This window comes from Rhea americana, unplaced genomic scaffold (assembly GCF_003343005.1).
Source record: "Rhea americana isolate MKP2758 unplaced genomic scaffold, rheAme1 scaffold_96, whole genome shotgun sequence".
Taxonomy (NCBI): domain Eukaryota; kingdom Metazoa; phylum Chordata; class Aves; order Rheiformes; family Rheidae; genus Rhea; species Rhea americana.
The window spans coordinates 1,997,348-2,023,186 of record NW_028187155.1 but is presented as its reverse complement, the minus strand read 5'-3'; the positions used below and the strand labels follow the sequence as shown (position 1 = coordinate 2,023,186).

The following is a 25,839-nucleotide window of genomic DNA, read 5'->3' as shown; positions in this document are numbered from 1 at the left end:
ACACACAAAGGTGAGAAGACCTGAACTCTCCTGAAGACCATGGAACCTGCTGCCTCTRCTACTTTCGTGATTGTAACCATGAGGTGCCTGCACAGCAGCAGAGGCAACCAGCATTTCCAAACCACATACACTTGAAATCAGGGTGCAGATGAGTGTGGGTACTCACGATATAGCAGGGTTCGCAGTAGGCTTTCTTCTCCACCGCATAGAAAGGCTGTCCTCTCAGCTTGTTGTTGCACATCATGCAGGTGAAGCACTCCACATGGAAGACCTGGTCCATTGCCGTACAGCCTGTGCCTTCCCCAACAACATTCTCTCCGCAGCGGGCACAGCGGCCTGTCATGAAGAGCAGGGACATGAGTCAAAATTAGCCATCAGTCTTGCCTGCAGACCTGACTCCTATCCCACGGCCAGCAGCACRGGAAGGCACGTGGCCTTGCTGTCCCTGGATACGTGGCTCATAGAAGGCAGCTTGATGCCAGCCTACATGAAACAACCTGAGGAGACTTGAACCTGCATCCYAAGCCTGTCCACACAGTGATCACTAATGGTACCTTCCAGTCATCACAACAAGGAGTCTGAACTCCAGATGCAACCAATATAGCTATCATCTAACCAAGCTATGTACCTGAGGAGTCTTAGTCATCCTTGGATCCTCAGTTAGATAGAATAAACCTGTGTCTAAAGCTTTGCCTCCACATGAAAGGATTTCCTGGTAGGCAGCCACACAAGGCTACCTGGTGGCAACACAGCTGTTACCATTAAAGGGGAGTTYAGCTTAAACAAATTTCCCTCAATGGAGCCAATTATACTGGCAAAAGATTTAACTTTTTAAAACTGGCTTTTGTCAGTATAGCAGTATCAATTCTTGGGTACTTGCTAACATGCGGATGCTAAGCTAGTTGGTATTAAAAAAAAGTAGCCAAGGACTGAGTGATCACAAAAAATGCAATGTCATCTCTTAGATGAAAAAGGATTTTTTTGCATTTGATGATTAATACGGATTAAGATATGGTATCTGTTTAAAGCACAGAAACTGCTCCTGAAGAAACAGATGTGTAGACCCTTTATTCTTACCACACTTCAAACAAGGTGAATCGGAAACGGCTCACAAAGATTCTGAGTAAAGACAAGCCCTAAGAACTCCAGCTGTTTCTGGAAAAGGACCCAAAAGCAACACACAAATACACAACACACACAAATCTGCACACGTGCACACATACAGTAGGCTTGTTGTCCCGGTTAGATCACTGCCGAAAATCTTCTGTGGAAGACAGATTTTAAAACGAAGAGAAGATTCATATGCTTAAGGACAACCATTCATTCTCACTCTAGGAAACTGTGCTATCTCACATAAGTTGGATGTCCTTCCCCGACGATCAGTGTTAAAAATAATTCCTGCACAGAATCATGGAAGAAAACTAGGAGAACAACCACAGCCACTTGATGTAGCGTAGCCTAACTGAATGCAATGGAGTGAGCCTAAAGCACCATCATCTGGGGCTCTGTCCCCTCAAAAGAATAATGTCCAGTTTGAGAATAACTGTGGTGTCCCCAGTCTTGGGAGCCTCGATCTTTCTGTCAAGGCTCTGCGGATGGAGTGGTGTGGTCGCTGAGGACAGAAAGAAGGGAAAGGGCTACAAGCRTAGAGGTGAGAGCAGGAAGGCAGTCTGAGCTCAAAACTGAATTACTCATAAATGTGAACAAAAAAATATGTCCATAATAGTAACTAAATAACCCAGGCCATGAAAAGAYGTTCTCTGATACCATTGTCTGTGTTTATTTTGCATATTTTCATACAAATATCACGAAGCTTCCAAAAGGACTCAGACATGTCTTGTCACTCGGACAGCAGGGCTCCTGCCTGTGCGTGGTGGCACGGCTTCTAGCATCAACATCCCCATGCTCACGATTTCTTCCCTCCCTGTTCCAGACTCCAATAGGCTCCATCCGGGCTACAAAGCACGTAAGCTACTTTTGGATCCCTCAGGATGTGGAAAGATGACATATATAAACATTTGAGATATATTAGGAAAGCTTGGAAAAGAACCCAGATCATTCTGATTTGCTACAACTGCATAACCATAGTTGGCATTCTACAGGACAGACAGATCCTGACTCAAACAGCTCCCAGTCTGAGCAATGTGGAGAGAGAAGTCACCATATAAATCAAGACAAGCCTGGACTATCCCCCAGAAGGGAATTAAAAGATGTTKTTTTTAAACTCAACTTTCTGTGACATTTGTTATGAGTGTTTTGATTGACAGGGTTGTGCTTTAACCACTTCGCTGTAATACTTCTTGCGAGGACTCCTTTTTTATGAGGAGAGAAGGAATTCAGGCTTCCCAGCGTGGTGGTGAGGCTAGCGAGCACGGGGGAAGAATGGAAAAAACCATGAGGACGAGGAAAAACAACAACAAAAAAACCACTGGAAAGAACCATGGGACCAGTATTGCTATGGGAAAGTGGCAAAAGAAACTGTCTGCACATACYGCTGGAGCTGCATGCACAACAGGAGAGCACTGCTCTGTCCTGCGTGTGGGCAATGCCCAGTGTGCTCTGTGGCCTCCTCCAAACTGCTCGTGTAACCGTGGTGTAATATGAAGAGACGCCTGGGGAGCAGTTAATATCTCTATATATAAAACATGAAATTGAAAGCCATTAGTGTATTATTTTACACAGTGTTTTTCCAGAGGGAATATTCCGCTGAAGAATTTATTTTCCCTGGTGTGCCATTCTGTGATCATCCGGTATTATTTTTATGAGGCATTTGGACACGAAGTAATGTAGTGTCTATGCAAACACTTCTCAGCTTTCTTTGTTAACATCTGAGTAGAACATGTGGGAATCTTTTCTTCCCCTCCTCCTCTTCTCACATTCRTGACTTAGCCAGCCCCTGTAGACTTCAATATTTATCTTCCTCTTTGACCAAGGCATCTTTCCATTTGCTGCAGAAGCCATCTATACGTTGGATTCTCCTCTGGCTCTACTTCTTACGTCCGGAAATCTGAGCCTGTTTTCTAACTTGGACATAAGCTCTTGTAATCTCTGGCAAATCACTTGGTGTCTTTGTACCTTTATCCTCTCTCTGCACAGAGGGCATAAAGACATCTTCTCTGCCTCCGGAAGGTGCTCTGAGGCTACATTCCTGCGTGGCTGTCAGGCATTCCCCAGCTGCGCTGCTCGAGGCCAGGTACAAACCAAAGAGTAGCACAACAAAACTCTTCGCCAGCTTTCCCCCTTGAACTCGGTATTTCCTTAGGTCTTCCTTCCTCTTTCTGGGTTTTTCCACAGAAAATTCCCATTCAGGCAGCAACAAACTTAACCCACCTGAATTTATAAGGAGTCCCAGCTTCTTCTACTATGTACACAGACAGAAATGCTACTGTGTTTACACATGCAGGGAAGCTTAAAGAAAGCTTCCTTTTTCGTAAGTTTATATGCAAATTGTAACACTGTGGCCTGGAGCAAACCCTGTTTTTCAAGAGACATGGCCACTCCAGTGAGAAGCAAAACACATGCTCTGTGCCTAGCAACACCACCAACTGACTCACTAGCCTGAAGGGTAAAAGTAAGCAAGCCAAAACTTTCAAATTCAGGAGCTTAAAGCTAGGTGTCTGGATCCACATAAACGCAAGCGAGCAAATACACAATTGGTCTGGTTTGTACTGAYGCAGCTTTTAAAGACTGCACCTTCTGTAAGCTTCGGTGGAATACGTGAACKCACAACACGCCTGCAAAACCAGGTCACTTCTCCTGACTCCTGTGTCTCACTCGAWTTTGGTTGAAAATGGCTATTAATTTCAAGAGTTGTTGATGAGGGAGGAACTAACAGACAGGCACATGCACATAGGCAGTGCGATTGCACAAGCCTCATTTCCTTAGAAAACCAGAAAAACCCCGCTAAAAGCAATGTATCTATGTAATCTATTATGTCTGATAAAAACAAAACAAAGGTCTGCTTTTCCTGAGTGCCAGTTACCAACAGTGAAGGTATTTGTGATTGGACTTGCCACAATTAAATGCCCACACACGTTCCCTATTTTAATATTCTTGCATTGGTTTAAATAACCCGGTCCGTTGTGTGAAGAATACCCACGAGTGAATACAGAACAAGTTGCACTGCTTATTGAGAAAGAAGTAGCAAAGGCAAAGCTTGCAAGACTCAAAGAACAAACAGATTGCACAAAAAAGATTACACAAATAATCTAAGAGAAAAATAGCAGGCAGCGTATTACAGTAGAAACACAGAACAACGTGACCCATTTGCTTCCCACAGAGACAAACAGCACTTAAAAGGCAGCTTAAAGACAAAGGACGAAATTAATACTAAACTGCACAAAGATGAAACTATGTAATTTCAACATTCTTCTTTTGCCCCTCCAGCCCTTTCTAGGTCCTTGTTCAAGATCGTTTYGGCAAAACTCCAATTTTGGCAGCATGCCTGGGAGACTGGAGTCCTCTATTTTTGCATAAAAGGGGTTCCATAACCTTGGCGGTGACCTTCCTTCCTCCTCGTCTAGCTGCCACGTGTTGGCCTAACCTCAGGGGGAYGGACAGAGGTGCTCACTGAGCCTTCCTGGGTAAAATTGCTGGAAAATATCATCATTACAGTGTGGACCACAGGGAAACATTTTAGTATCAGAAAGGGAACATAAGCTACTATATTTTACCCTGAAATCTTCTCATTTACTGAGTTATGTAGTATGAAAGGTTTAAAATACTGTGAATCTGAACAAAGAAGGCAAAGGATGAGAGAAGCTCAAATTGTATGTGATGCCATGCCTAATCRTTTGTTATTTTAATTTATTTTATTATTATTACGTGTTTTTTTGCTTTTATTACCTCAGACCCTGGATTCTCAAACTGTGAAACAGCCCCATTGCTCTAGGTACCAGACAAGCACAGAATACAAAGAAGGGCCCCACTGTAGGACCTTACAATCCAACCCAAGCAGTAACAGTCGGGTATAGGTAGGAAATGGAGAGATGCAATCAGACAAAACAGGTCAGCAAGGAAAGTTGTGGTCTCAGCACTCTAAATGTCTTACTATTGACAAGGAGTCTATAGGCAGCCTGACCAAGCAAAAGGTTAAGGAAGAATCTGAAAGAGGATCCAGAGGGAGTTTGAGGGAAGTTTAATGRGATGCTTCTGAGGAAAGGACAAAGCACAAAAGGCAATGTAAGTGCCTGAAGATTGAACATAGAGACCTGCAGACTGGAAGGATGAGTTGATATGTCACTGGAGAATAAAAGATGAAAAAAAGGGTGGGAATAGGTCATTGAAGACCACGCAAGTAAAAACAGGAARCTTCTGTTTGATATGATGCAGAAATGAAACCAAAGCAGGGATTAGGAGGCAGAATGATCTGGCACAAGTGGCCAAGCTAGAGAGTGATCTTTGCAACTGCATTCTAGTTGAGCACAAACAGGGAGAAACTGCATTTTTAGAAATTCTCTGTTGCAGAGATTCAAGGTCATTGGAGCCTGGATGCAGGTTTTATCTGTGTAGATGAATAGGAAAGACCATAATCTGAGCTGTTACTCAGCCAGACTCTTAAGATTTGGACAGAGTCTGGGCGTGATCTGGAGATGAGAAATTAGATACAAGGTGTCCAATCTTATCTTGGACATGAGTCACTTTTAAATGTCAGATTAAGAATGTGAGCCAATCAAACATCTACCACTGAAGATGAATGATGGAATAGGTACATGCCATACTAATCCTTATGGCATAATATTCTGATAGCAATCATACTGGAGCCAAATACAGAAGTAATGTAACCCCGTGCAGCTCGCTTGAGCTGCTCCTGTTTGTACATCCAAGGATTGCATTAGCCTTTTTGAGGCTGTAACATTATTTGTCTGTCATACCTATTTAGACACTAAGCTGTCAGGAGCACTGTCTCTTGCTATGTGATGTGCAGTGCCTAACAGACAATTCAAGCAATAACTAGAGATACTAATAGTAAAGAAAGGAGAGAGAAAACACATGAACCTTCTTGCTGTGAAAGGTTTAAATTCATGAATTCAAAGCATGCATTCTATGTAGAGAGGAGATAGGGGATAATTTTCTGATAAAAGCATCAAAGTAAAAAGGTTCTGCATTTGCTGAAATGCGGGGGGAAAATGTTGGTATCTCAAAAACTTCTACCTGATGGAAAAACTGTTTCCCACCTAACTGTACTGTGGGAATATACCACAAGGTCATATTCTCAGTGCCTGTCAATTACACAATTTCCCTTGATCAGCTAAGTGTATTCCCCGGTTCTCAGCAGCCCTGATACAATATGCAAGAAAGAACTAAAGAAATAAAGCATACTGCCTTTACAAAAGTGTACTAGGAACATTTTTTTTAAATATGTAAATACATTGAATAAAATATCTCACTAAAAGTTCCCCTGGCAGCCTCAAGACACCCAGTATTTCTGCTGTGTTATTTTTCTAATCATCTCTGTTTAGAGTTCGCCAGCGAATGCATTTTAGAGATTCATGACACATTCTGCTTTTGGACGGCTTTGAATCGGCTGGCAGTAAATGTGGAAAAATCATTATTCCTAATGAAGAAATATTGATGACAAAACAGCATTTCGAGGACAACGTTGACCATAAGTCAACAATGTAACCAGATTTTCTCCTCTCTCCCTCCTCTTTCCTAGTGACTTTTATCCAAGGGTTTTCAGCATTTCCCAAGCATGTGGGACTCCTCAGGGCACCTTTGTCAGACAGGCACAATTACTGCATTTTAAAGGGATACAGGAACAGAGGTGAATCCACTAGGATAACAGTACAATAGCAGACTTTAACTGCCACTGCAGCTTAACTGAGGAGACTCTGTGGTAGAGATCCTGCAGCTCATAGGCGCCAAGGGGTACTGGGTTCCTTGACTTGTCCAAATGGAATGAAATACAAAGCTCTTCTGCACAGGAGAGGATTTTTTCCCTTTTTGTGGAGGATAGGACGTATGTGCCCAACTAGGATTATGTCAAGGAAAGATGCCTTTATTGTACCTGTCCCAGTTACCCAATACTTTGGATGCTACCACCCAGGGCGTTACTACACTGATATGAAGGAAAGCCAAAGGTAGCTTGTGCATTCTGTAGGAAACTATGGCATTTTTTTTCTCTGCTTATCCTTGCCTTGCTTACCTGTCCTTTCTTTGCTTTTGAACTTAGACTTCCCACTGAGTGGGAAGCCTTTGGCAATGGCTTTATTGCTCCAGGATCCAAGCATTTGACAGTAGCAAGCTGTATGCATCAGTTGTCTTACATAGCCTTTGGCCACAAGACAGATCAATCTTGATTCCCTTTTCTTCAAGAACGTCAGAAAACAGTCTTTCACAGTAAACAGAGCCTCATGCTGCAACGTGTGCCTGTAACACTTCATAAATCCAAGGCCGTGATTTAATTACCGTGTCCTGGTTATTCTGCTTTAACTACATTACACTTGTACTCCAGATGCAGATGTCCCTGTAGTGACCTCCTTGTCACTTGTACTATGCTTGTCCAGTAATAGCTACACTTTTCTGTTGTTTGCACCTCCTTCCTCCACCCACAATACAACTTCATATTCTCACTTTGCTTGGCTGCAAACCTGACACATTCTCGATATGCCCCAGAGGTCTCATTCCACTGTACACAGCAAATGCCCTGCAACTGTACACACTCACGCTACTAAGATTTTACTGTACCTTTTCAAATGCTTTTCCATGCTGCTCACCACAGTGTTAGTATCTGTGCCAGTCACCAGCCCTAATGGTGAATGCTTCCAGCTCCCTGGGAAGGTAGAGGGCTGTTATGACACCCACCAGGCAGATGGGGAACTGAGACCCACAGAGATTGAATTACTTGCCAAGGGTCACCTAAGGAGTTTGTGACAGAGCCAGGAACTGAAACCACATTTTCTCAATCCCAGTCTAATCCCTTTAACCACAAGACCATCTTGAAAAAGGCTTGATGGTGAGACAGGCTTGTAGCACAAAACTCCTCCATTTCACAGGGAGCTCCCAGTACCAGCTCTACTGAAATTTCCCTGCTTGCTGGAGGAATGTGCTCCCTGGGCAGCCCATGCCATCACACTCTGGCATGCCTGGCTGAGGACACAGGGATGAAGCATGGAGTGCTTCCATCCTGCTCCAGCTGTCCTCTGCTTAACGAGAGTCGCARAAAGATTTGTGCTTCCTAGAGCACTCATACAGTGATGGTCCCTGTGCCTTACGCATCTAGATCAGCTTCCCTTCTTCCTTGGAACACATGGGACAATTTAGCCTATTTATGTTACAAATTAGAYTACAATGAGAGCTTATCATGTGTTCAAGGTACTTTCCTAAATTATTACAACCACAATGCATCACAGCCACAAGATAAAGCTTGAGAAGAATAATCCTGATTTTCCCACAAAATTAGAAAAATGCATGTTGAAAGGGATCTTGAGAGGCCGTGTAATCCATCTTACTGTCTCAAAGGCAGGATCAGCTCTTTCTACATGATTCTTAACAGAAACTTGTTTAACTTGTTCCTAAAAACCTAGCAATRGAGATTTCACCAACAATTTGGATGAAATATTTCAGTGAGTGCCTAGCCTTACTGCTCGCAAGCTTTTATTTCTATCTGACCAAAATGTTCCTCAGGGTAGTGTGAGCCAATGCCTTCTTATTCAACTCACTGTAGACATAAGAACGTGTGTGGACTTGGTTTGGTCTACTCCAGTTGTACGGGATGCTTTTGAAGTGCGGATCTGCACGAACACTCAAGCAAAGTTGGTCTCCCTCTCCCCAGTAAAGGCATGTGATTTTGTACCGTTGCAATACAAGCAAATACTGATCTGATTGTGTGCCAAACTGATTGATCAAGTACCRGTACCCCAACTCGGGTAATCTGCAGTGAATGTCCCAGCCCAGTGGGGGTCAGTGATGCTCTACAGTATTTAACGCCCTTGATACGTTTTTGCAGCGTGCTTTGCTTTTTTCTGTTGCGTTGTGTCAACTTTTTGGCATGTGTTTTACCACGTGCAAAGGAGTTGAAACAGAGCCTCAGTAACATCTGGAGACAAAAGAAAGGGGGTGAAAAAGGAGTGAGAGAGGAAACATTCCTCTCTCTGCTGATCGATCAAGGAAATGCAAGGCAGAGAGTATAATGTACTGTATTTCCTTTATAAATGTTTCCTTTAATGCTGATGAAAGTTGCCAGATGACAGAGACTAGAGTTGTATATCCAGGGAAGAGCCCCAGCTCGGGAAATAKAAGAGAATGTTGTTTGCACTTCTTTGCCAGGCTCTCTGAGCTGTGGCACTGGATATTGTCTCTGAAAGCAATGGCAATTCCTTCTCTGTTGCCTGTCTACCTACTGGGCTCTCCAGGACTACAAACAGGGCGTTGTATCCCATTCTGTTCTCTGGACACTCCTTGCTACAAGCTTCTGTTCACTGCTAATCCCAGTTCAGGCTTCACTGCAGGCACAGAAATGACAAAGAAAGGAGTTTTAAGTTGCAGGTATAGAGCAGGATGGAAAGAAGTAACATTTCATGGGCTTTTTTTTTTTAATTAAAAAGATATTTGTATTTGGAGGTGAGAGTTTCAAAGCACTGTTTTGCACCAAACCTCCCAACCAGCAAACACCTAGATATATATGAGATGTAATTATTCAATTTGGTAAAGAAAATAACAACAACAACAAATCCCACATTTTCATTAAAGTCTGCCACCTTCCTGTGCCCATCCTTCCTTTCCTTCAGGGTAAACTGGTAACATTTAAGGAAGTAAATAAAGAAAAAGACATAAAACATTCCCCCTCATTTTCCTCCTTACTTTTTCTCCAAAATAAAAATGGGGAAAGATTTGTAAAGGCTATGAGAAAGTGGGGCTTTGCCATGCTTTCAAAAGCTCAGAAAGCTCTTCTTTTATTTTAATTGTATAGGGAAAATAGAGGGTTTTATTTAAAAAAGATGATTCTTCTCCTTGGAACACATCACTGACATTGAAATCTCTTTTTTTTTTCATGAGATTTTACCATTACATGCCACCTAGGGAACAGCACCTCTCCACTAAAGCCTGGATGATGGGGAAATAAGGGTATCAGCCAATTTTTAGTGAGACTGGCAGGAAATCTGTCTCTGGACAAGATACCCTGAAGCTGACACAGTGGGCTTTTGCTCTTTTGGGGAAGGACCTTAGCCARGGAAACTGAAGCTGAGACAACAGCAGATCTGACAGACTTTGGCAGATCTGGTGATCCTACAACAACACCCATTGACCCAGGCCCCTTCGCCACTTATTCTTGCAAAGCCACCTTGCAAGATCAGCTCTGGAAACTGGAAGGACAAAATATATGGTAGTGTGCAAGCTGAACAACCGTGCTTGTCTGAAACTCCCACAGGAAAAGGGAGGCAGGACGGGTGACAGAGATCACTCCTCGTCCCACCCTCGTCAGGGCTGGTGCTGGGCAGGGGGGGGATTTCCTGGGCGATCCCCTGGCCTGCTGGGTGCGCTCTGTAATTCTGCACAAGATTTCAGGATCCTCTTTTGGAAAGCCACAAAAAATACCTCGCTATTGTCGGGTTGGCGGGTGGCGGAAGTTCCAGCGAGTGCCRCCGTGGGGGCAGCCTGTCTGCTCCCCGCGCAGGTGTCTCAGGACACGCTATTGCAGCCTGCTCACCCACTGACTCAGGCTATTAGACTTGCTGGTAGAGCAGTGGAGGGTAGTTTCAGGGGCTGCTGCACCCAACCCCATACAAAAGCAGTGGCTGCAAAATATAGCTGAGGCCAGATGAGCTGGGCTCCTCTTCAGATGCTTCTGGTTCGTTGTGTAACGGTTTGTGAGCCCTCTCCCACCCACTCCTCCAGGTGGAGGGGATCAGTGGTCTGCTGCTTGCAGACTCATGCACCATGCTGCTCTGTGCAACCAGGGCTCAAATGCAGATTAAATTCTCCTTAGCCCTTGCTTTCTTCAGAGCTGAAGTCAGAGGCTTAGTCAGAAGGACAGAACGAAGTGACTAAAACTCTCAGGATATCTCAGGATATGGATAGCAGCCTTGTCGTCTAGGTCAAAAAATAAGTTGCCTTTTATTGCTGCCCTCATGGAGTACAGTTAGGTTACTGCTATCAGCATGAAAGTAGTCCCCTGGAACACAAGTGATGGGTTGAGACCTGGCTGTGCTAGGTGCTATACAAAGACAGGGCAAACAATGTCCTATTTCCCAAAGATTTTCACCTCCAAATGTTTCCATGTTGTGCAAGTGCATTTCAAACCACTTCTGTTCCCCAGTCCAGTCAACCCATTTCATAAGCCCAGGACAGGCGCCACTAGTATGTTCACCAGACTTGAGCCCAGCCAAAAATCATATCCGTTGCTGGGCATGAATGACTCAATTCACTCTTCCACAGCCTAGCTATGCTCCAGCTGGTATTCAGCAGCTTGTCTCTGCCTTGCGACTTCACTGAGAGGGTGGTGGCATGAAGAGATTTTTTACCAAAGGTTCTGTTCAGCAGAGAAGGTGAAAACGCCTGAGTAATGGTGAAGTTTTGAGTCAGAGATGCTTCCCGTGCCAATGGCTCTGGCCTACCAACCTGGCACGCTTCCTGCATGCCTGCCTGGGGAAAAAAGACTGATAAAAAAACAAGAAACAGGGAGGGAACCTGTCTTCCTATGCCAAAGGTGGAAATAAAGAAGGTGGAGAAAGGCTGGATCCCACACAGTAGAGTCCTGAAACAAATGGCAGCTCTCATATTCCTAACAGCTTTGCAGTCTGGCATTTTCAAAGGCATCCAACTGCATTAGAAAAAAATGTCCCACCAAATTTCAATTGACACCTCATTTATTTAAGGTCTTTTGAAAATCTTGCCTTTCACAATCTGGCACCAGCCCAAGGCCTCCTTTCTGTCTTGAAACATGCACTGTCTGTGTGTTGACAGCAGTCATGCCATAAATCACATTCATCAGGCGCTGGAAACCGCCTCACCTGTATTCTGACCATCAGCCATTCCCTTGCACTAAATTTCATCACTCCAAAATTTTGAGCAGCTGGAATCAACTAACTCTCTTTTTTCATTAAACTAACCTGCTGGACAGAGGTTTCCTTCTTCCCTCCAAATCTGGGACTTTTCCAACCATGTACAAGGTCCAATATTTGTTTACTTTTTTGGACAAGTAACAGGAGCTTTACAACCCRGGATGATGAGGCACTTTCATTGTGCAGGGGACACACAGCACTTGTTTCTACTCCAGGAGGACCAGACATGTCGTATCCTTAAAATGTGATATTGGTATTGAGAGCAAAAGTCATTTTAAAATAACATTTGATGTTGATGACACCTATTAATTATACTTACATAATTATGCAATAATTACAGTTCTGCTCATCCTCTGGGTCATGGGACTGGCTTTTACTGGCAGAGGTAGATGGAAAATAGTACCAATAACTCTCCAAACTATTTCTAAAATGTCCTGCCTGAGGCACATGTTGCATATCTGGAGTCCATGATGGAGCAGTACATTATCAGGTATCCATGTGTCATTACTCTCGCCTGATATTCACATTCTCAGAATTTGCTGGAAAAGTTTTCATGCTTGGCCTCTGTTGGAGGTGAATTAGTGTAAATTATAAGATCTATATTTATAAAAATTATTATTTTATTTAAAGTAAGTCTGTGGAAAACCCATCTGCACAACTGAATGTGTCACTCTCACACATCCTACAGCTTATGATTCGTAATTAGCAAGCCTTAAAAAATAGTAAGAATTCAAAAAAAAAAAAAAAAAAAAAAAAAAAAAAAAAAAAAAAAAAAAAAAAAAAAAAAAAAAAAAAAAAAAAAAAAAACATAAAGAATGTAAACTAGAGCTCTTTGGTGGCCCTGAAGGTGATCTGTTTCAGGTGGTGGTTTAGCCTTTAAGGCCTGGTGAATAACAGTAGGAGATACAGAAAATGTGGGTTCCAATACAGATTTATTATGATGCTGGAAGGGCAAGACAAAATGATAGTTTAGCTAGCTATAAAAATCAGCCTGACAGTTCCCCACAAGGAGACTTTCAGAATCTACAAATGTGAGTTCAAAGTATTACTTTTTCACACTTCTAAGATGAGAGGTTCTTTCTAAATTGGTTTCACAGAATCACAGAATGGTTGAGGTTGGAAGGGACCTCTGGAGATCATCTTTCTGCATGAAGGGCACCAATCTCTGTCTCCTGAATTATTCACACAATTCTTGACTGGGAAATTTTGCACTGACAGAAACCAAAACCCCAAAAGCTTTCCCTCCTCATGTCAGGGCTGAAGCAATAGCAAGGGACCCATCCAATGTCCAGAGGTCATGGTGAGTCCTGCCAGTCCGATGTCCTTGAGCAGGCATCAGAACAGGCTATCATCAGTGGGATTACAATTTGGCAAAAACTCAGTGTTGAAAAACCTCCTGCACATCGTGAACTGGTTACAGCAACCTCCATAWGGAGAAAGTTGGCAAATTGTTGCACTCTGAAATTTCAGGGCACTCTTTGCTGTTTTCCTACATACATGGGAGTTCACAGCAAAGACTGTAGTACATTTGATCCTCATTAAGCACTTTGGTATGACAGCATGGAAAACTTATGGACTTGTTTACATGAGAGAGCAGAATCATTTGAAATCCACTAGACCTTCCAGTTTAGATTTTGACTATGTGTACAGACACTCATTTCAGTTTAACCCAAGCCWGGTTTTAACTGATGTAAGCCAAGGCAAGCTTCAGGTGCTTTTGAATTTATATGACCATCCCCAGAGGGCCAACACTGTTTTAACTCAGTTGGTTTCCATTTGCACCTATAATGATGTAACTTGGTTGCGTTAATGATGTCAGATGTGATGGGCAGATCAGAGGAAGCTACTATTCACACTTTGATATAAGAAACTGTGTGGGAGATCTTCACCCCGGTGAAAGGTTATAGCATGCAGAAGCAAGTTCTAAATCACAGATATGAAGCAAAGTGAGACCCAATCTGAATGCACAGTGTTTGAGGCTCCACATATTTTGGAAACATCTTTCACTGTTTTGTACTTCTCTAAGCCTGCCCTTTGCAGCCCCTGCACAGAAGAGGAGCTGTGAAATACCATGTGCATTACACTTCTTGGGAAGTCTCCAGACCAGTTCTAGAACAGGTGATTGCTGAAACTTTTGAGTTAAGCTTTAGGTCCATAACCAAATACTAAGACACCTGGAAAAAGCCTGAATTTTACCAGACTGTTGCTTATCATTCCAATACCACTTCACAAAAAAAACAAAGCAACCTCTCCATAACAAGGAACAGACCTTGTTCCGAAAAGCTGGCATTTTGGAAACCACTGCCTAAAGACCCATCTAACTTCCTGCAGTACAGAAAAAGCCTTTTCCAGGGAATAGCTGTTTCTGAGGTTCTGAGGGCTACCAAGGGACAATGCTGGTTAAGAGAGATACAAAATTAGTAAAACAGCTGCCCAGGGGAAAGATATGAATCTCTCATTTTACATTGTTATTTCCGCTGCATCTTGTTTTGCCCTCCCCTGTCCCCAGAGCTCAAGTATGAAGCCACTGTATGCACAGATCTCCTGAGAGCTTAGGCTATATTTAATCAGTCAGATCTCTAGCCAAGCTTATGTCAGTTTGAGCACCTTCTATTCAACACACACCTATTGAGATGTGACCCACTATGCGTCACGATTAGACCGTGCTCCAGAACATCACCCTGTAAAATGTTACTCATTCTGAACAGCTGCAATTTTCCTGGACCAGAAGAGATATTCAGATATTTGCTAGATACACACTATTCCTACTGTCTGCATAACAGCTGTTACTTCAAGTCTCAGGACTTTGATCATTCACATCAGACCCAAGGCCACAGGTCAGCCCTCTTCCCTGCCCTCATAAATTAAACAAAGTGAATCTGTGAAGAGCAACCGGCAGTGAGAACATTTGTAAATACCTCATAGTTGTACAAAATGCAAGGAAGCTGAAGTTGGCACACCTTAAACAGCTTAATTAGTGCTCCTCACCCAATGCTCTGCTGTAATCAGAGCAAAGAAATAGAGAACAACAAAAGAAAAATCTGAAAACTAATTGGCTTTCTATGAAATATTGTTTCTGTTTAAAAGGGCAAACCACACTTAGATCAATTGGCCTTATGAACAAAGCCCCAAGCTGATGAAGATGGCATGACATGGACTAGCTCAGGGCACAGATCTGTGCCTCCAGAACCATAATGCTCCTCTGCCCAAAGTTTGAGGGAGGCCTCTCTTCAGACCCTGAAGTCCCTGATCCTCCTGCTGAGCATCCTGAAGCTTGTGTTATCTGTGCAGTTTCTCATCTAAGGCCTCTCGATCTCCAAGCGTGTGTCTGTCCCCTGCATGAGTTAACACAGCAGGTCTCAGTCATCAGTCAGCATCGAGACAGCAGTGGCCCAGAGACTCAAAGGGTCAAAATGACAAGCTCTCATTACAGTCTGGCAATAYGGCTGACATACCCCTTCGGACTCCCCTTACCTGCCCCTCCAAAGCAGGGAGGCCACAAAGATGGTAACTCACCAACAGTGCGCGTCTGTTGTGCATATGTTTCATTTTCTTCACCTATTGAATTATTTCTGTGAAAAAAACTGTGGAAATGCTTCTGCCTTTGAGTAGCCTCCCTGTTTTCCCTCCTCCTCTCCTTGTTGCCTCGTATGGAAACTGAGTGTACATGTTAGGAAAGATTATGGCTGTTTCAGCATCACTACTGCCCAGTAAGGCATTATACAAGCATGGAGAGCTGAAGCCTGTATTTTGGCATTTTGTCTTTAGAAGAAACTAATGTTTTTAGACATCTAAAGATATATGATGGAATATTTTAAAATGTTCAACTTGATTCCACATCCACTCTTACTGTAGCCAAAGGTTCCACAGTACTGTCCTCCTTCCACACCTTCCTCCCTCCTCCAAACACACATGTAGGATTTGCCAGCACTGGAGACATTCATACTTCACAAGACCATGTAGGCACCAACAGCTGGATCAGTTGATGTAGAGATGGATAACAGCAAAGAAGGGAATGCCATCAGCAGCTGAGGGTCCATGTAGCATCCTGCACTACATACACACACACACACGTGCAGGCGCACRCACACACACGTGTATACATATACACAGGCACACATTTTAAGATTCTCAGTGACATTAGCCACGGGGCAGAAATGAGAAGCAGCTGCCCAGCTTGTGGAGAGAACAACAACAATATGTGACTAGAATTAGCTCCATGCTGGCAATGCAGATTGCCAGCACCTTCCTGTCCAGAAGAGCTGACTGCACATGACAATGCTCTGCAGAGTATAAATGACCTAAACTAGCATCCTTTCCAAATGTCTCCCTCTAGGAAAGCTCAGCCAGACAAAATTCCTTAGCTCATGTGAGGGCAAACAATCCTAGAGTTAAAAACAGGTGGAAAGTCAGTACTGTCATGCCCTAGCTATGCACCAAGAGAAAGGTCAAGGTAAAAGATGTCAGGCTTCACGCAGGTTTTTGGGGAAGCCAGTAGCTGAATTCCCTTTCCTTTCAGGACAAGCAGATAATGAGGAAAGAGTGGCATTTCAGAAGCTGTTTTTTTTCCAGACTATCATTTTAGATGACAACAAAAACAACCAAAAACCCCACAGAAACTTTCCCTGCTCCCAACCTGCCCTCACATAAAAGGCTGCACATCATCTGCTCAGTTTGCCCGACAGCACAGACAGAATCAGAACATGTGCTTACTAGATAGTAAGTTATTAACCTCTCAAGATATTGTCTGGAACCAGAATTTGTTGAGGAAATTGTTCATTAAAGCTGACTATTGCTGCTGACTGGACACAGCCTGACTCACAGCTTTAAACAAATAGCTTCGTATGACTGGGACTGTAATTGGGAAGTAGCTAGGAGAGAAAATCACCCACATCTCAAGTTTAGCTGCTTGTCTTTACTGCTGGCAAGTGTCTTACCCTTTGGAAGGTAGTTGCACTTGCACCTCTAAATGCTTTACAAATATATGTTATTGCTTGGGTACTTTACTGAACCACTGTATTCAGTGTGGAGATTCATTTCCTCACCTCTTAGTACCCATACACCTACCTGTGCTGTYCCCTTTTGACTCTGTTGCTGTGAATGTAATTTCTCAGAGGTTAAACTCTCACTCTCAGCACACGCAACCAGAGATAACTTTCTACACAACCTCTCTATACGCTTAGACAGGCGCACAAGAAAGAAAAAAAAAGAGAGAATTTAATGCAAACAAGCAAGTTCATAGATGAAAGCTGGCAACATGGTATCAGATGTAGTCTYCCCTCTCAAGTTCACAGCCGCAGCAGTTCTAGGGCTGCTGAAGTTCCCTCTGCAGGGCTGGCTCAGGCCAGGCTATGGAACAGGCTCTGTGCTTTGCCATACTCTCTCCGTATCAACCGACAAAAACTGCGCTGGCATAGTCCAGGTGGGTGACATCTGACAGCAAGTTTCACAAGTCAAAACAGGTTTACTCTTGGCTACTGGTAGCATGTCAAATGTCTGCCAGAGCTGGCTTCTCATGAGTCACCTCCTAGGTTGGGATGAAGGTCTCCTAACTTTTGAGCACCTACTGTGACCTTGGGCCATAGCCAGGAACATGAAAACTGTGCTCATGTCCAGGATGGTACGATGAACAGCAAGGTGCATCCCACTAAAAGTAGCAGGAAAGTTCTGCTACTTTTGATTCTTTTCATTCTTCTAATGCTCCTCTACCTCTTTGCACCACCGAAAAACACTCTGTATTGATTATGCTGACATTGACAGCAGAGCCGGAATTTTTTTTTTTTTTTTTTTTTTTTGCACATCTCAGATGAGAAAGTGGGTTATGATTCATCTCACACAATCTGAGTCAAAGCGATTCCTTAAAAAAATAAAAGAAAAAACCAAACAGTTTTGATGCATTTCCATCAGAAAAGAAAAGGCTGCTGGAGAACACTCAGCAAATGAGACAGCACTGTTTAATTCTTCTTTAGCACATTTCACTCTCAGATAAAATCTGGCTTTTCCCCCTTCAAATGACACTCAAAATACCCCAAAAAGTTACTGGCAAAAGACAAATGACCACACCAAAAAAGATCACATGAGATAAATGCGAACAGAAGAAAAAATGATAAATGCCACACCATGCTCTCCCTCCATGGAAAGTTGGGTGTTAAACTAGAAAGTAATAGATTACTATAGCGAAATATCAATTTTCGTAATAACCATGAACTATTTAAATGCTGAAATGTGATAGCATTCATGGGTACATTATATTAACAGCAGCTAAGATTACCAAGTGTGATCCTGAAGCACTTTTTTTCACTTTCTTACTTTCAAAGACATGTTAATAACCCTGGAAAATAGAGCTTGTGATTTAAGTGCTGGGAAGAGCCTTCAGAGGACTTGTGATTTCTCATCAGAGAAGGCTCACAAGCCTATTTTGTTGATTTTCACATAAAATAAGAGCTAGGCCATGGTTGCGGGTAAGGCACGGGACTTGAAGGAATTCCAGGCTCAATTCCCACTTTGCTACTGGTTCTCTGCATGACTCTGGATGAGTCATGTAAACTGTGCCAGTCAGCTCCTCATTTGTAAATTAAGRACAATAATCATTTCCTGGTCCTTACTGTATTTTCAGTTTGGAAGCTCTGAGGGATGCATACTGTTTCCTACTTCATGTTTAATTTGCACATAGTGCAGTGTGACCACAGTCTTGCTAGCAGGCCTTAGATATTACTGCAGTACAAACAAGACATAAAATAACACTGAAGCAACTGCAGATTTACTGCAAGCAGCTTTACACAATAGGTGAGCTGTTTTCAGTTTTAAAAGAGCAAAAAAAAGTTCATTTATGCCAGGTCATGTGCATAACTAACTCTAAACAAAGAGAAATGAAACTTTTCTCATGTTAGTGGAGACAAAGATTTGCCCAACACTGCATGACTGGAAATGTGGTTTCCAACTCCAGCTCCAAGACTGGCTACATATCTCTCATCAACTTAGCCTTAAGTTTTGACCAGAAAAAGGATGCTTTGATGCTTAAACACTCCAAAACATTATCTGAAGTGAAAATTATTTCTATAAAATTATAGTTCAGATAACATTCTCATTTATTCATAGACACACACATATACATTCCTTTTTTAAAATACCTGTGTGTGAGAATTTAGTGCTTATGAAATCCTGGATGGAAAAATCCTGGTTTCACTTATCTCCATAAAACAGATCTAACAGGAAGAGAGGAAGAACAAGCCTTCTCCAGCCCACATGCCCCTTGACTAACCATCTGCATTCAGCTCATCTCCTGGAGGAGATTCCCAACCAGGGTCCTCTGAGAGTCACAATTTATGGTTTTTCAGTGAGGTGATGATGTACCACAGAGAACCCCCCTGAGAGCAGCCAACTCATTTCGTATGGGGCACGAAACAGCTAAAAGGTAGGTCACACTTTTAGTTTGTAATGACCTGAGTTAGCTACAGACTAATAACCTGCAAACAAAGTCTTGATAGCTCATTATCAATTTTTTCAGCCATTCTACTCCACAGAGAGTTTACTTGTGGCATGTAGGTTTATCATGAACAAGGTGGATTCTCTTTGAACTTTTTCTTAAATAAAGCTAGAAAGATTTACTTTGTTTTCATGCAGGAATTATTAACTTTTAGAGGTTTCAGTACTAGCCTCATTATCGTCCAAAGTCTTTTGGGAAGGAGGTTGAGCTTTGCTATCCATCTGTATAGTGCCTAGTCCATTTAGGGCATGACTGCAATATAAAAAATAATTTCTAGCCCCATAGATTATTTTTTTCCAAAAATATGTTATTTTTAAATATACTGAGGAAATCTCATAGAATTCTGCTATACCTAAGAAAGACACATCCCTGATATTCATTATCACATTTCACTCCTCTTAGAAGACATCAGGAAATTGTCGGCTTTCCTTTACTGACTGTTGGAACAGAAATAATTACAAATATAACTTGCAACACACTTCTGTTTCACAGTACACAGGTGATCATGAAGATTTCTTTGCTAAAATGCTAGCTGGATACTCTGCACTTATGTTCCATTAAAGGACTTCTGCATCAAATCAGTTGCAAGTGAAAATATGACCAAGTTGATGCCAGCAATTCAAGCTAAACCAGGGACTTAAAAAAACGCCAAGAAAGTCAATACTGCCTGCTATCTGCTTCAGCTGACATTTTATCACCTACAGTAATAATTCCAGAGTCAGAACTTAGGTGATAATTTTGTTTTTGATGTAAGATTTAGATCATGTGAAACAGTGGTAGTGTAGGTGACTGTTTTTCAGAAAAACTAATGATGCAAAACCTCATCCTGCCTTATGCGGATAAGAAGAAAAAAAGGGAACATGCGAGTCTCCTACCTCCTGGCACATCTGGGCAGCAGGCGATCAAGGTTACAAAAGCACGGCCCTCTCTAACTCCTGAAGGCTGCCTCTGCTGGATCTTCATTAGAGGTACACTCAGTGTTTCATAAGGCTAAGATCCCAGGCAAAAAGGACCTAGGTATTGGGCATTTCTTCCACAGCTACCGCACACTAGGGTATGGATCACATCAACAGCAGGAAGAATCAAACTTTTGCATCCATTTAGACAGTCTTTCAAATGCTGAAATACAGCTGAAATCAGCTCAAACCCGCTTTGCCCATAGCCTTTGTCTCTCTTTTCTCTTGCCTTTGTCATGGCCGGAGATCAATGCGTGCAGACATGGTATGTTTTGCACTCCAACCACTCACTGGTCTTCTCTTTTTCATGCCCCATTTGGAGCTGTGGGCCAAAATTAACTCTTGTAGGTTGTGCTGAGCCTGTCCTTACAGATTTGCTCTCCGAACCCTACTCACATATGCTGTGCAGGGATGCTGGCAGTCACAGCACTCCCTGAAAGCAAGACAGATGGGGGTGGCGCACACTGACAGAAGTGAGACTGCAGAAAGAGGCTCTGAAAGCTATTCACCAGGGTAATTGGAGCCCCTGGGGAGCAGAGGGAGGGTGCCTCCCCTTGCGGCAGCCCACAAGAGGGCAGCTGGATGCTGATGGCGCTGCACCATGACCTCCCCAGTGCAGGCTGCTCCTGGCCACTGGAGCCCACACGCAAACCCCGGAGTGTGGCTCCGGAATGAAAAATAATAACAAAACTGCAGTTGATAAAAGGATCTCCCTTATACGTCCGCTCTTCCTGCTTCCGTGAGTGGTTTTATAATAGAAAATCACTGTCGGCTCATCRGTTGTTGGAAACCTAACTTACTATTTTCTGACCCAAACGTTGTTCAGATGAGAGCRTACGCTATCTTGCACGAGAAACCTCCATCTTTAAACGAAAGGCATGACACATCACATCATTACATAGCAAAATTACAATGTAATTTTTTTTAAATAATAAGCTACATCTTTTAGTAATAACCTATTAAGAAGAGATCTCGGAATACATGCAAAATATGCCAACTTTTATTTTCTTTTATTTGTGGTAATTCAGATGAAGCTAAAAGCTACTTGAATAGATAAAAATGAGATGGTTACAGACATCCCTGATGAAGACTGAAATGCAACACTGAACATGTTTAATTTAGAAATACTAGAACCATTCAGTCCATGGCGGCATTTCAGCAGAAACAAAAATACCATGAAATGAAGGAAGTTCAAACTGGTCAACTTAGGGAGTCTCTAGCATCTGCGAAACTATCATGTTCGTTCCCACATCTTATCTAAATTTCTACGTGCTAAGCCATGTCCTGCTTCTCAAGTAGCCAAGTTTGGGAATGCCTTCAACACCGTTTGACACCAGGTCTGTGGTCCTAGTGAAACATTTTTAGCTGGTGGATTCAAGCCAAAAGGAGACAAAGCCAGTGAGTGGAAAGACTGACAGAGCCTTGACAGATCCAATACCAGTGTCACTTACCATTCTTTATTCTTAACTCTGATGCAGCATCTCAAAGCACCGTTGGAGAGCAAGGCTGTGCTGTGGGAGGCACTCACACAACTACTATGAATCAGCTCCTGGCCAACGGATGATGCAGATTAAATGCACAGCAAACAGAGTCAAGGGGAAAAAAGTTAGTCTGGAGAAGCAGAATGATCGAAGAATGAGAAGCAGGAAAAGAACCCAAGCATCCTGCTTACTGGCCTCACTCCTCTCCCTGCTCTGCACCACCTCTCCCATTGTCAGAGTCTGGGCATATGATCACATGTGGTAAATATGCACAAGAAAACCTACAGCTCCCAAAGTGTCAACTCAGAGACAAACCAAGGTCATTTAATGACCAAACGGAGAAGTTTCAATAGGAGCATCTTAGGACATCCCTTCTGCTGGCATGCATCCCTTCAGGATACTGGAACTATGAGAAGAGACTGCTGTGGTATCAGATACATAAAACTAGTGGCCTTTGGTAGCTCTGAGTGCTTACAGTAAAATGCCAGCAAAAGTTTCTTCACACCAGTCAGGGAAACTCCTCTGCTGTGGGGAGTGACTCAGCTGGGACATAGTCCAGAAGGCAATAGGAGACAAGGGGGCCTGATGGCTCTTTTCCAGTCTTAATCAGCACTGACTGTCTGGCAATAGAGACTGGTAAGGTGCCAGAAGACATTTCTTTCTATAAGACTTGAAACAATGCTCTAGAACAGTTGTGATCTTTGCATCTTTTAATGCAAAATCAAGGGCTTTAATGCCCCATGATGACCAACAAACAATTTTGATAGTTTCATCCTAATCTCTTGTCAATCTCCATTTCTCCTCCCTCATCCTCCCCCAATTCCACCCCACAAAGTATTCTTTTTTCTTGAACAAATCAAACATGCCAATCTGTGATAGCACATTTAAGCCCTGTTGAGGGCTGTGACAGCGAGAAAGCATCCCTACTGCACAGAGCATAGTATGTTTGGGAATCTTTCCTAATAAAAAAGGATTTGATTAAAGACAACCAACTATCGCAGATTAGCAACTGGATCAGCAGTAAGGAAGGAAGAGTATCTTAACCTTGGAGACCTCAATTTGCTGATCTACCAGGGACTTCCTGAGAGATGGGGGCAAGTCACTCCATAACCTAGAGGAGGGCTGTGAGAAGAGACACACTAAGGACCGGAGCACTTAGATGTAGTGCGGTGGTATGGCACAGTTAAACTGGGCAGCATATCCAACATGCTTGTTTAACTCCTAACAATTCACATAGATTTTTTTTTTCTAATTATTATCCTCAATGATGATATTTCCTTGCTTAAATACTGCTGTGCCAGTAGCAACTAGAGGACTTCTCAGTGTGTGTGCTTGGGTGATTTCCGTCTAGGGTGATGACTGTCTAGAACAATTCCCTCGTGTCTGAAAACACCTTCAGTAACTTCCACCCAAGGAAGCTGCAGAGATATATCCTGGGGAACACAGGCCTGCTGGAGCCACAAGATGCCCTGCTCCTGAATGCAGCTCCACCAGCCTATCGGCAGCACCAGCGAGCATTACAAGAACGTAGAGCAACAAATCTTTAGTGGCCCCTAATCCTCCTTCCTCCCCAGGAGCCTCCATGCTGCCCAGGCTAACTCCAGAGCCAAATGGCTTGATCAAAATCAGAAACACAGAAAGCAAAATTGCAGAAGGAAGATGGTTACAGAAAAGATCCAGAGTGCTGACAGGCCAAGTAAAATGACCTTTCTCCAGCCTGACAGTTCAAATGTAATTATTCCAACAAATTATTTTCATGACTTAATATAACGCCTTGCAGCTTTCTAGTAAGGTTAATTAGATTCCTCAATTCAAAACCTATCTGCTCTTAACCAACTTTTAATATGCTGAAATTCAGTTTTCCAAATTCAAACTAATAAAAGTGATTAGCTGACAGCTATCTGGTGTGCCGCAATTACCATGGCATTTAGACCTCAGGCAAAAGGTATTTAATGTAAATCAGAGTCAACGTCTCTGCCCATTTGTGCTTTTTCTGATTATTTGATCAATGTGCCACATGAATCTTGTGTGATCCATGCTACCACAYTAAACAAATAAAGAATAAAGGTAGAGAGATTGGTTCAAACAGTTAACCAAAGTTGAAAGACACTTTTTCTTCCCTCCCACACTCAATTTCTTTCTTCTATTTGAGCATAAAGTTACTGAAAGATACTAGGCTGACAGTTGAAGTAGATGAATGTTTACCTCCGACATAGCCAGAATTAGTACAAAACTCCCTGCCTGCACTACCACATCAAAAGGCCTCACTGACTGTGATCCCAAGGCCTCTTTTCTGCAGGAGTAGCTCAGACTGGAACAAAGCTCAGAGGATGACAGTAACCTACCTCTGCTTTTATCCAACCAGAAAAAGTGGTAGTGTCCCAGGACTGATGGTTTTGTTTTGTATTCCTCTTGGTGGGTTTGTAATTAGGTATGGGTATGTCTCCCAAATTGCTGCATGGAGCACAACACGCTTAGAGAACCAAGGAAGAGTTCAGCCCAACACATGGTCCTTCTGCATGTCCAGGAAGGCAAGCTTGGAGGTTCTGTTTCAGATGATCCTCAGGGGAACAGACTCAGTGCAATTAGAAGAGATCAACCAGAACAGAGCTTGTAATTAAACATCACCTGCCYGAGCTAGGACCGGGGCTGTTGTTTGATTTTAGTCTTCTAGCATGCATCATGATGGTTCAATCTTTGATCATGCTACTGTTCATAACAAGAACATTGGTAACATTTCTGCGTGCTCTGGAGCCTGCTTTCCATTTCCTTGTCTCCTGTTGAATTAAGAGCTAGTGGCATGGCATTAGTCTGACCTCCCATCTGATAATCAAATTGATGACCCAATGTTGACTTCATATCCCAATCCCTTGAGCTATGCATATGTTTTAGATGAAAAAGATTTAATGTATCACACTCCCAGAGTAAAGCCATCTTAGTGGTACAGTATTAGCATGCAAACCCCCAGCATTTCAGTTTCATAAATACAAATGCTAAACAAAAGTAATCAAAACCTGCCTGKATGTGACGTGCTCTAAGTGACCCTRTTTGAGSAGGGGGTTTGGACTAAATGATGTCCAAGGTCCCTTCCAACCTCAATCATTCTGATTCTGTGAAAACGAAAGCTCCACTTTAGGAAGCAATTTCTGAGCTGTGAGGAAAATTAATCACTAAAACAGCTTATCAGGGTAGGTGGTTGACTCACCATTGCTTGAAGTCTTTAAGATAAGATTAGATTTTTTTTTAATCATGATTCAATCAAGTTCCTRTGAGAAACTGAGAGTAGGACATTGGGCTCAATAACGGCAAGGTCCTCTGTGACCTTGGATCCTGTGAATCTCCACATTCTCTGTTCACCTGCCTTCCTTCCCGGGCTACAGACAGAATGGGTTGGGCTTCAATCCCTCAACCTGTTCATGCTACTTACAGCTCTACATTAAGAAAATGACTGTAATCAAATCTCATGCTTCAGGGCTCCAGTCATTTGCCTGGAGGGAACAGGAAAAAGGTTTTTCCCTCTCAGCTGCKCATGCTAATAGCTAAATACATGTTATGCTTGCTTGGTTGTTGCTTCCCTTTTAAAACATCACCAAGTGTGCACAAATGGATATGGGGCAGAGATGAAGTCAAACACAACTCTACAGTAGCACAGAAAATGCTCTCTGGTTATCCGCTCTTCAGTTAGTCATTCTGGCTCACACCTTGGAGCTGTGCTAATCGCCGGCTTTGACATTTCAGCTGTGAGGGGGAAGATGATAGGCAGAGGGTACTGATGAAGAATGAGGCTGATGTCCACCCCRTCTCGTGGGGCAACGTTTGATGAGAAGACCTCGGCCTTCTCATTTAATCAAATCTTTGTCACTGCAAGATCTTTGCTCATTAGTGACACCTTTATCTCACCTGACTTTTGA

At 42.8% G+C, this 25,839-nt stretch overlaps 1 protein-coding gene across 10 annotated transcripts in view; it reads right to left on the bottom strand.

The window, feature by feature from the left end:
- Window positions 1-25,839, bottom strand: part of LPP (LIM domain containing preferred translocation partner in lipoma) — a 364,090-nt gene that overhangs the window by 58,350 nt on the left and 279,901 nt on the right. For all 10 annotated transcript variants that reach the window (XM_085325128.1, XM_085325129.1, XM_085325133.1 and 7 more), the window contains one exon: window positions 167-336. In XM_085325128.1, coding sequence (XP_085181254.1) covers window positions 167-336 — 170 coding nt within the window. The remainder of the gene's footprint in view (window positions 1-166; window positions 337-25,839) is intronic.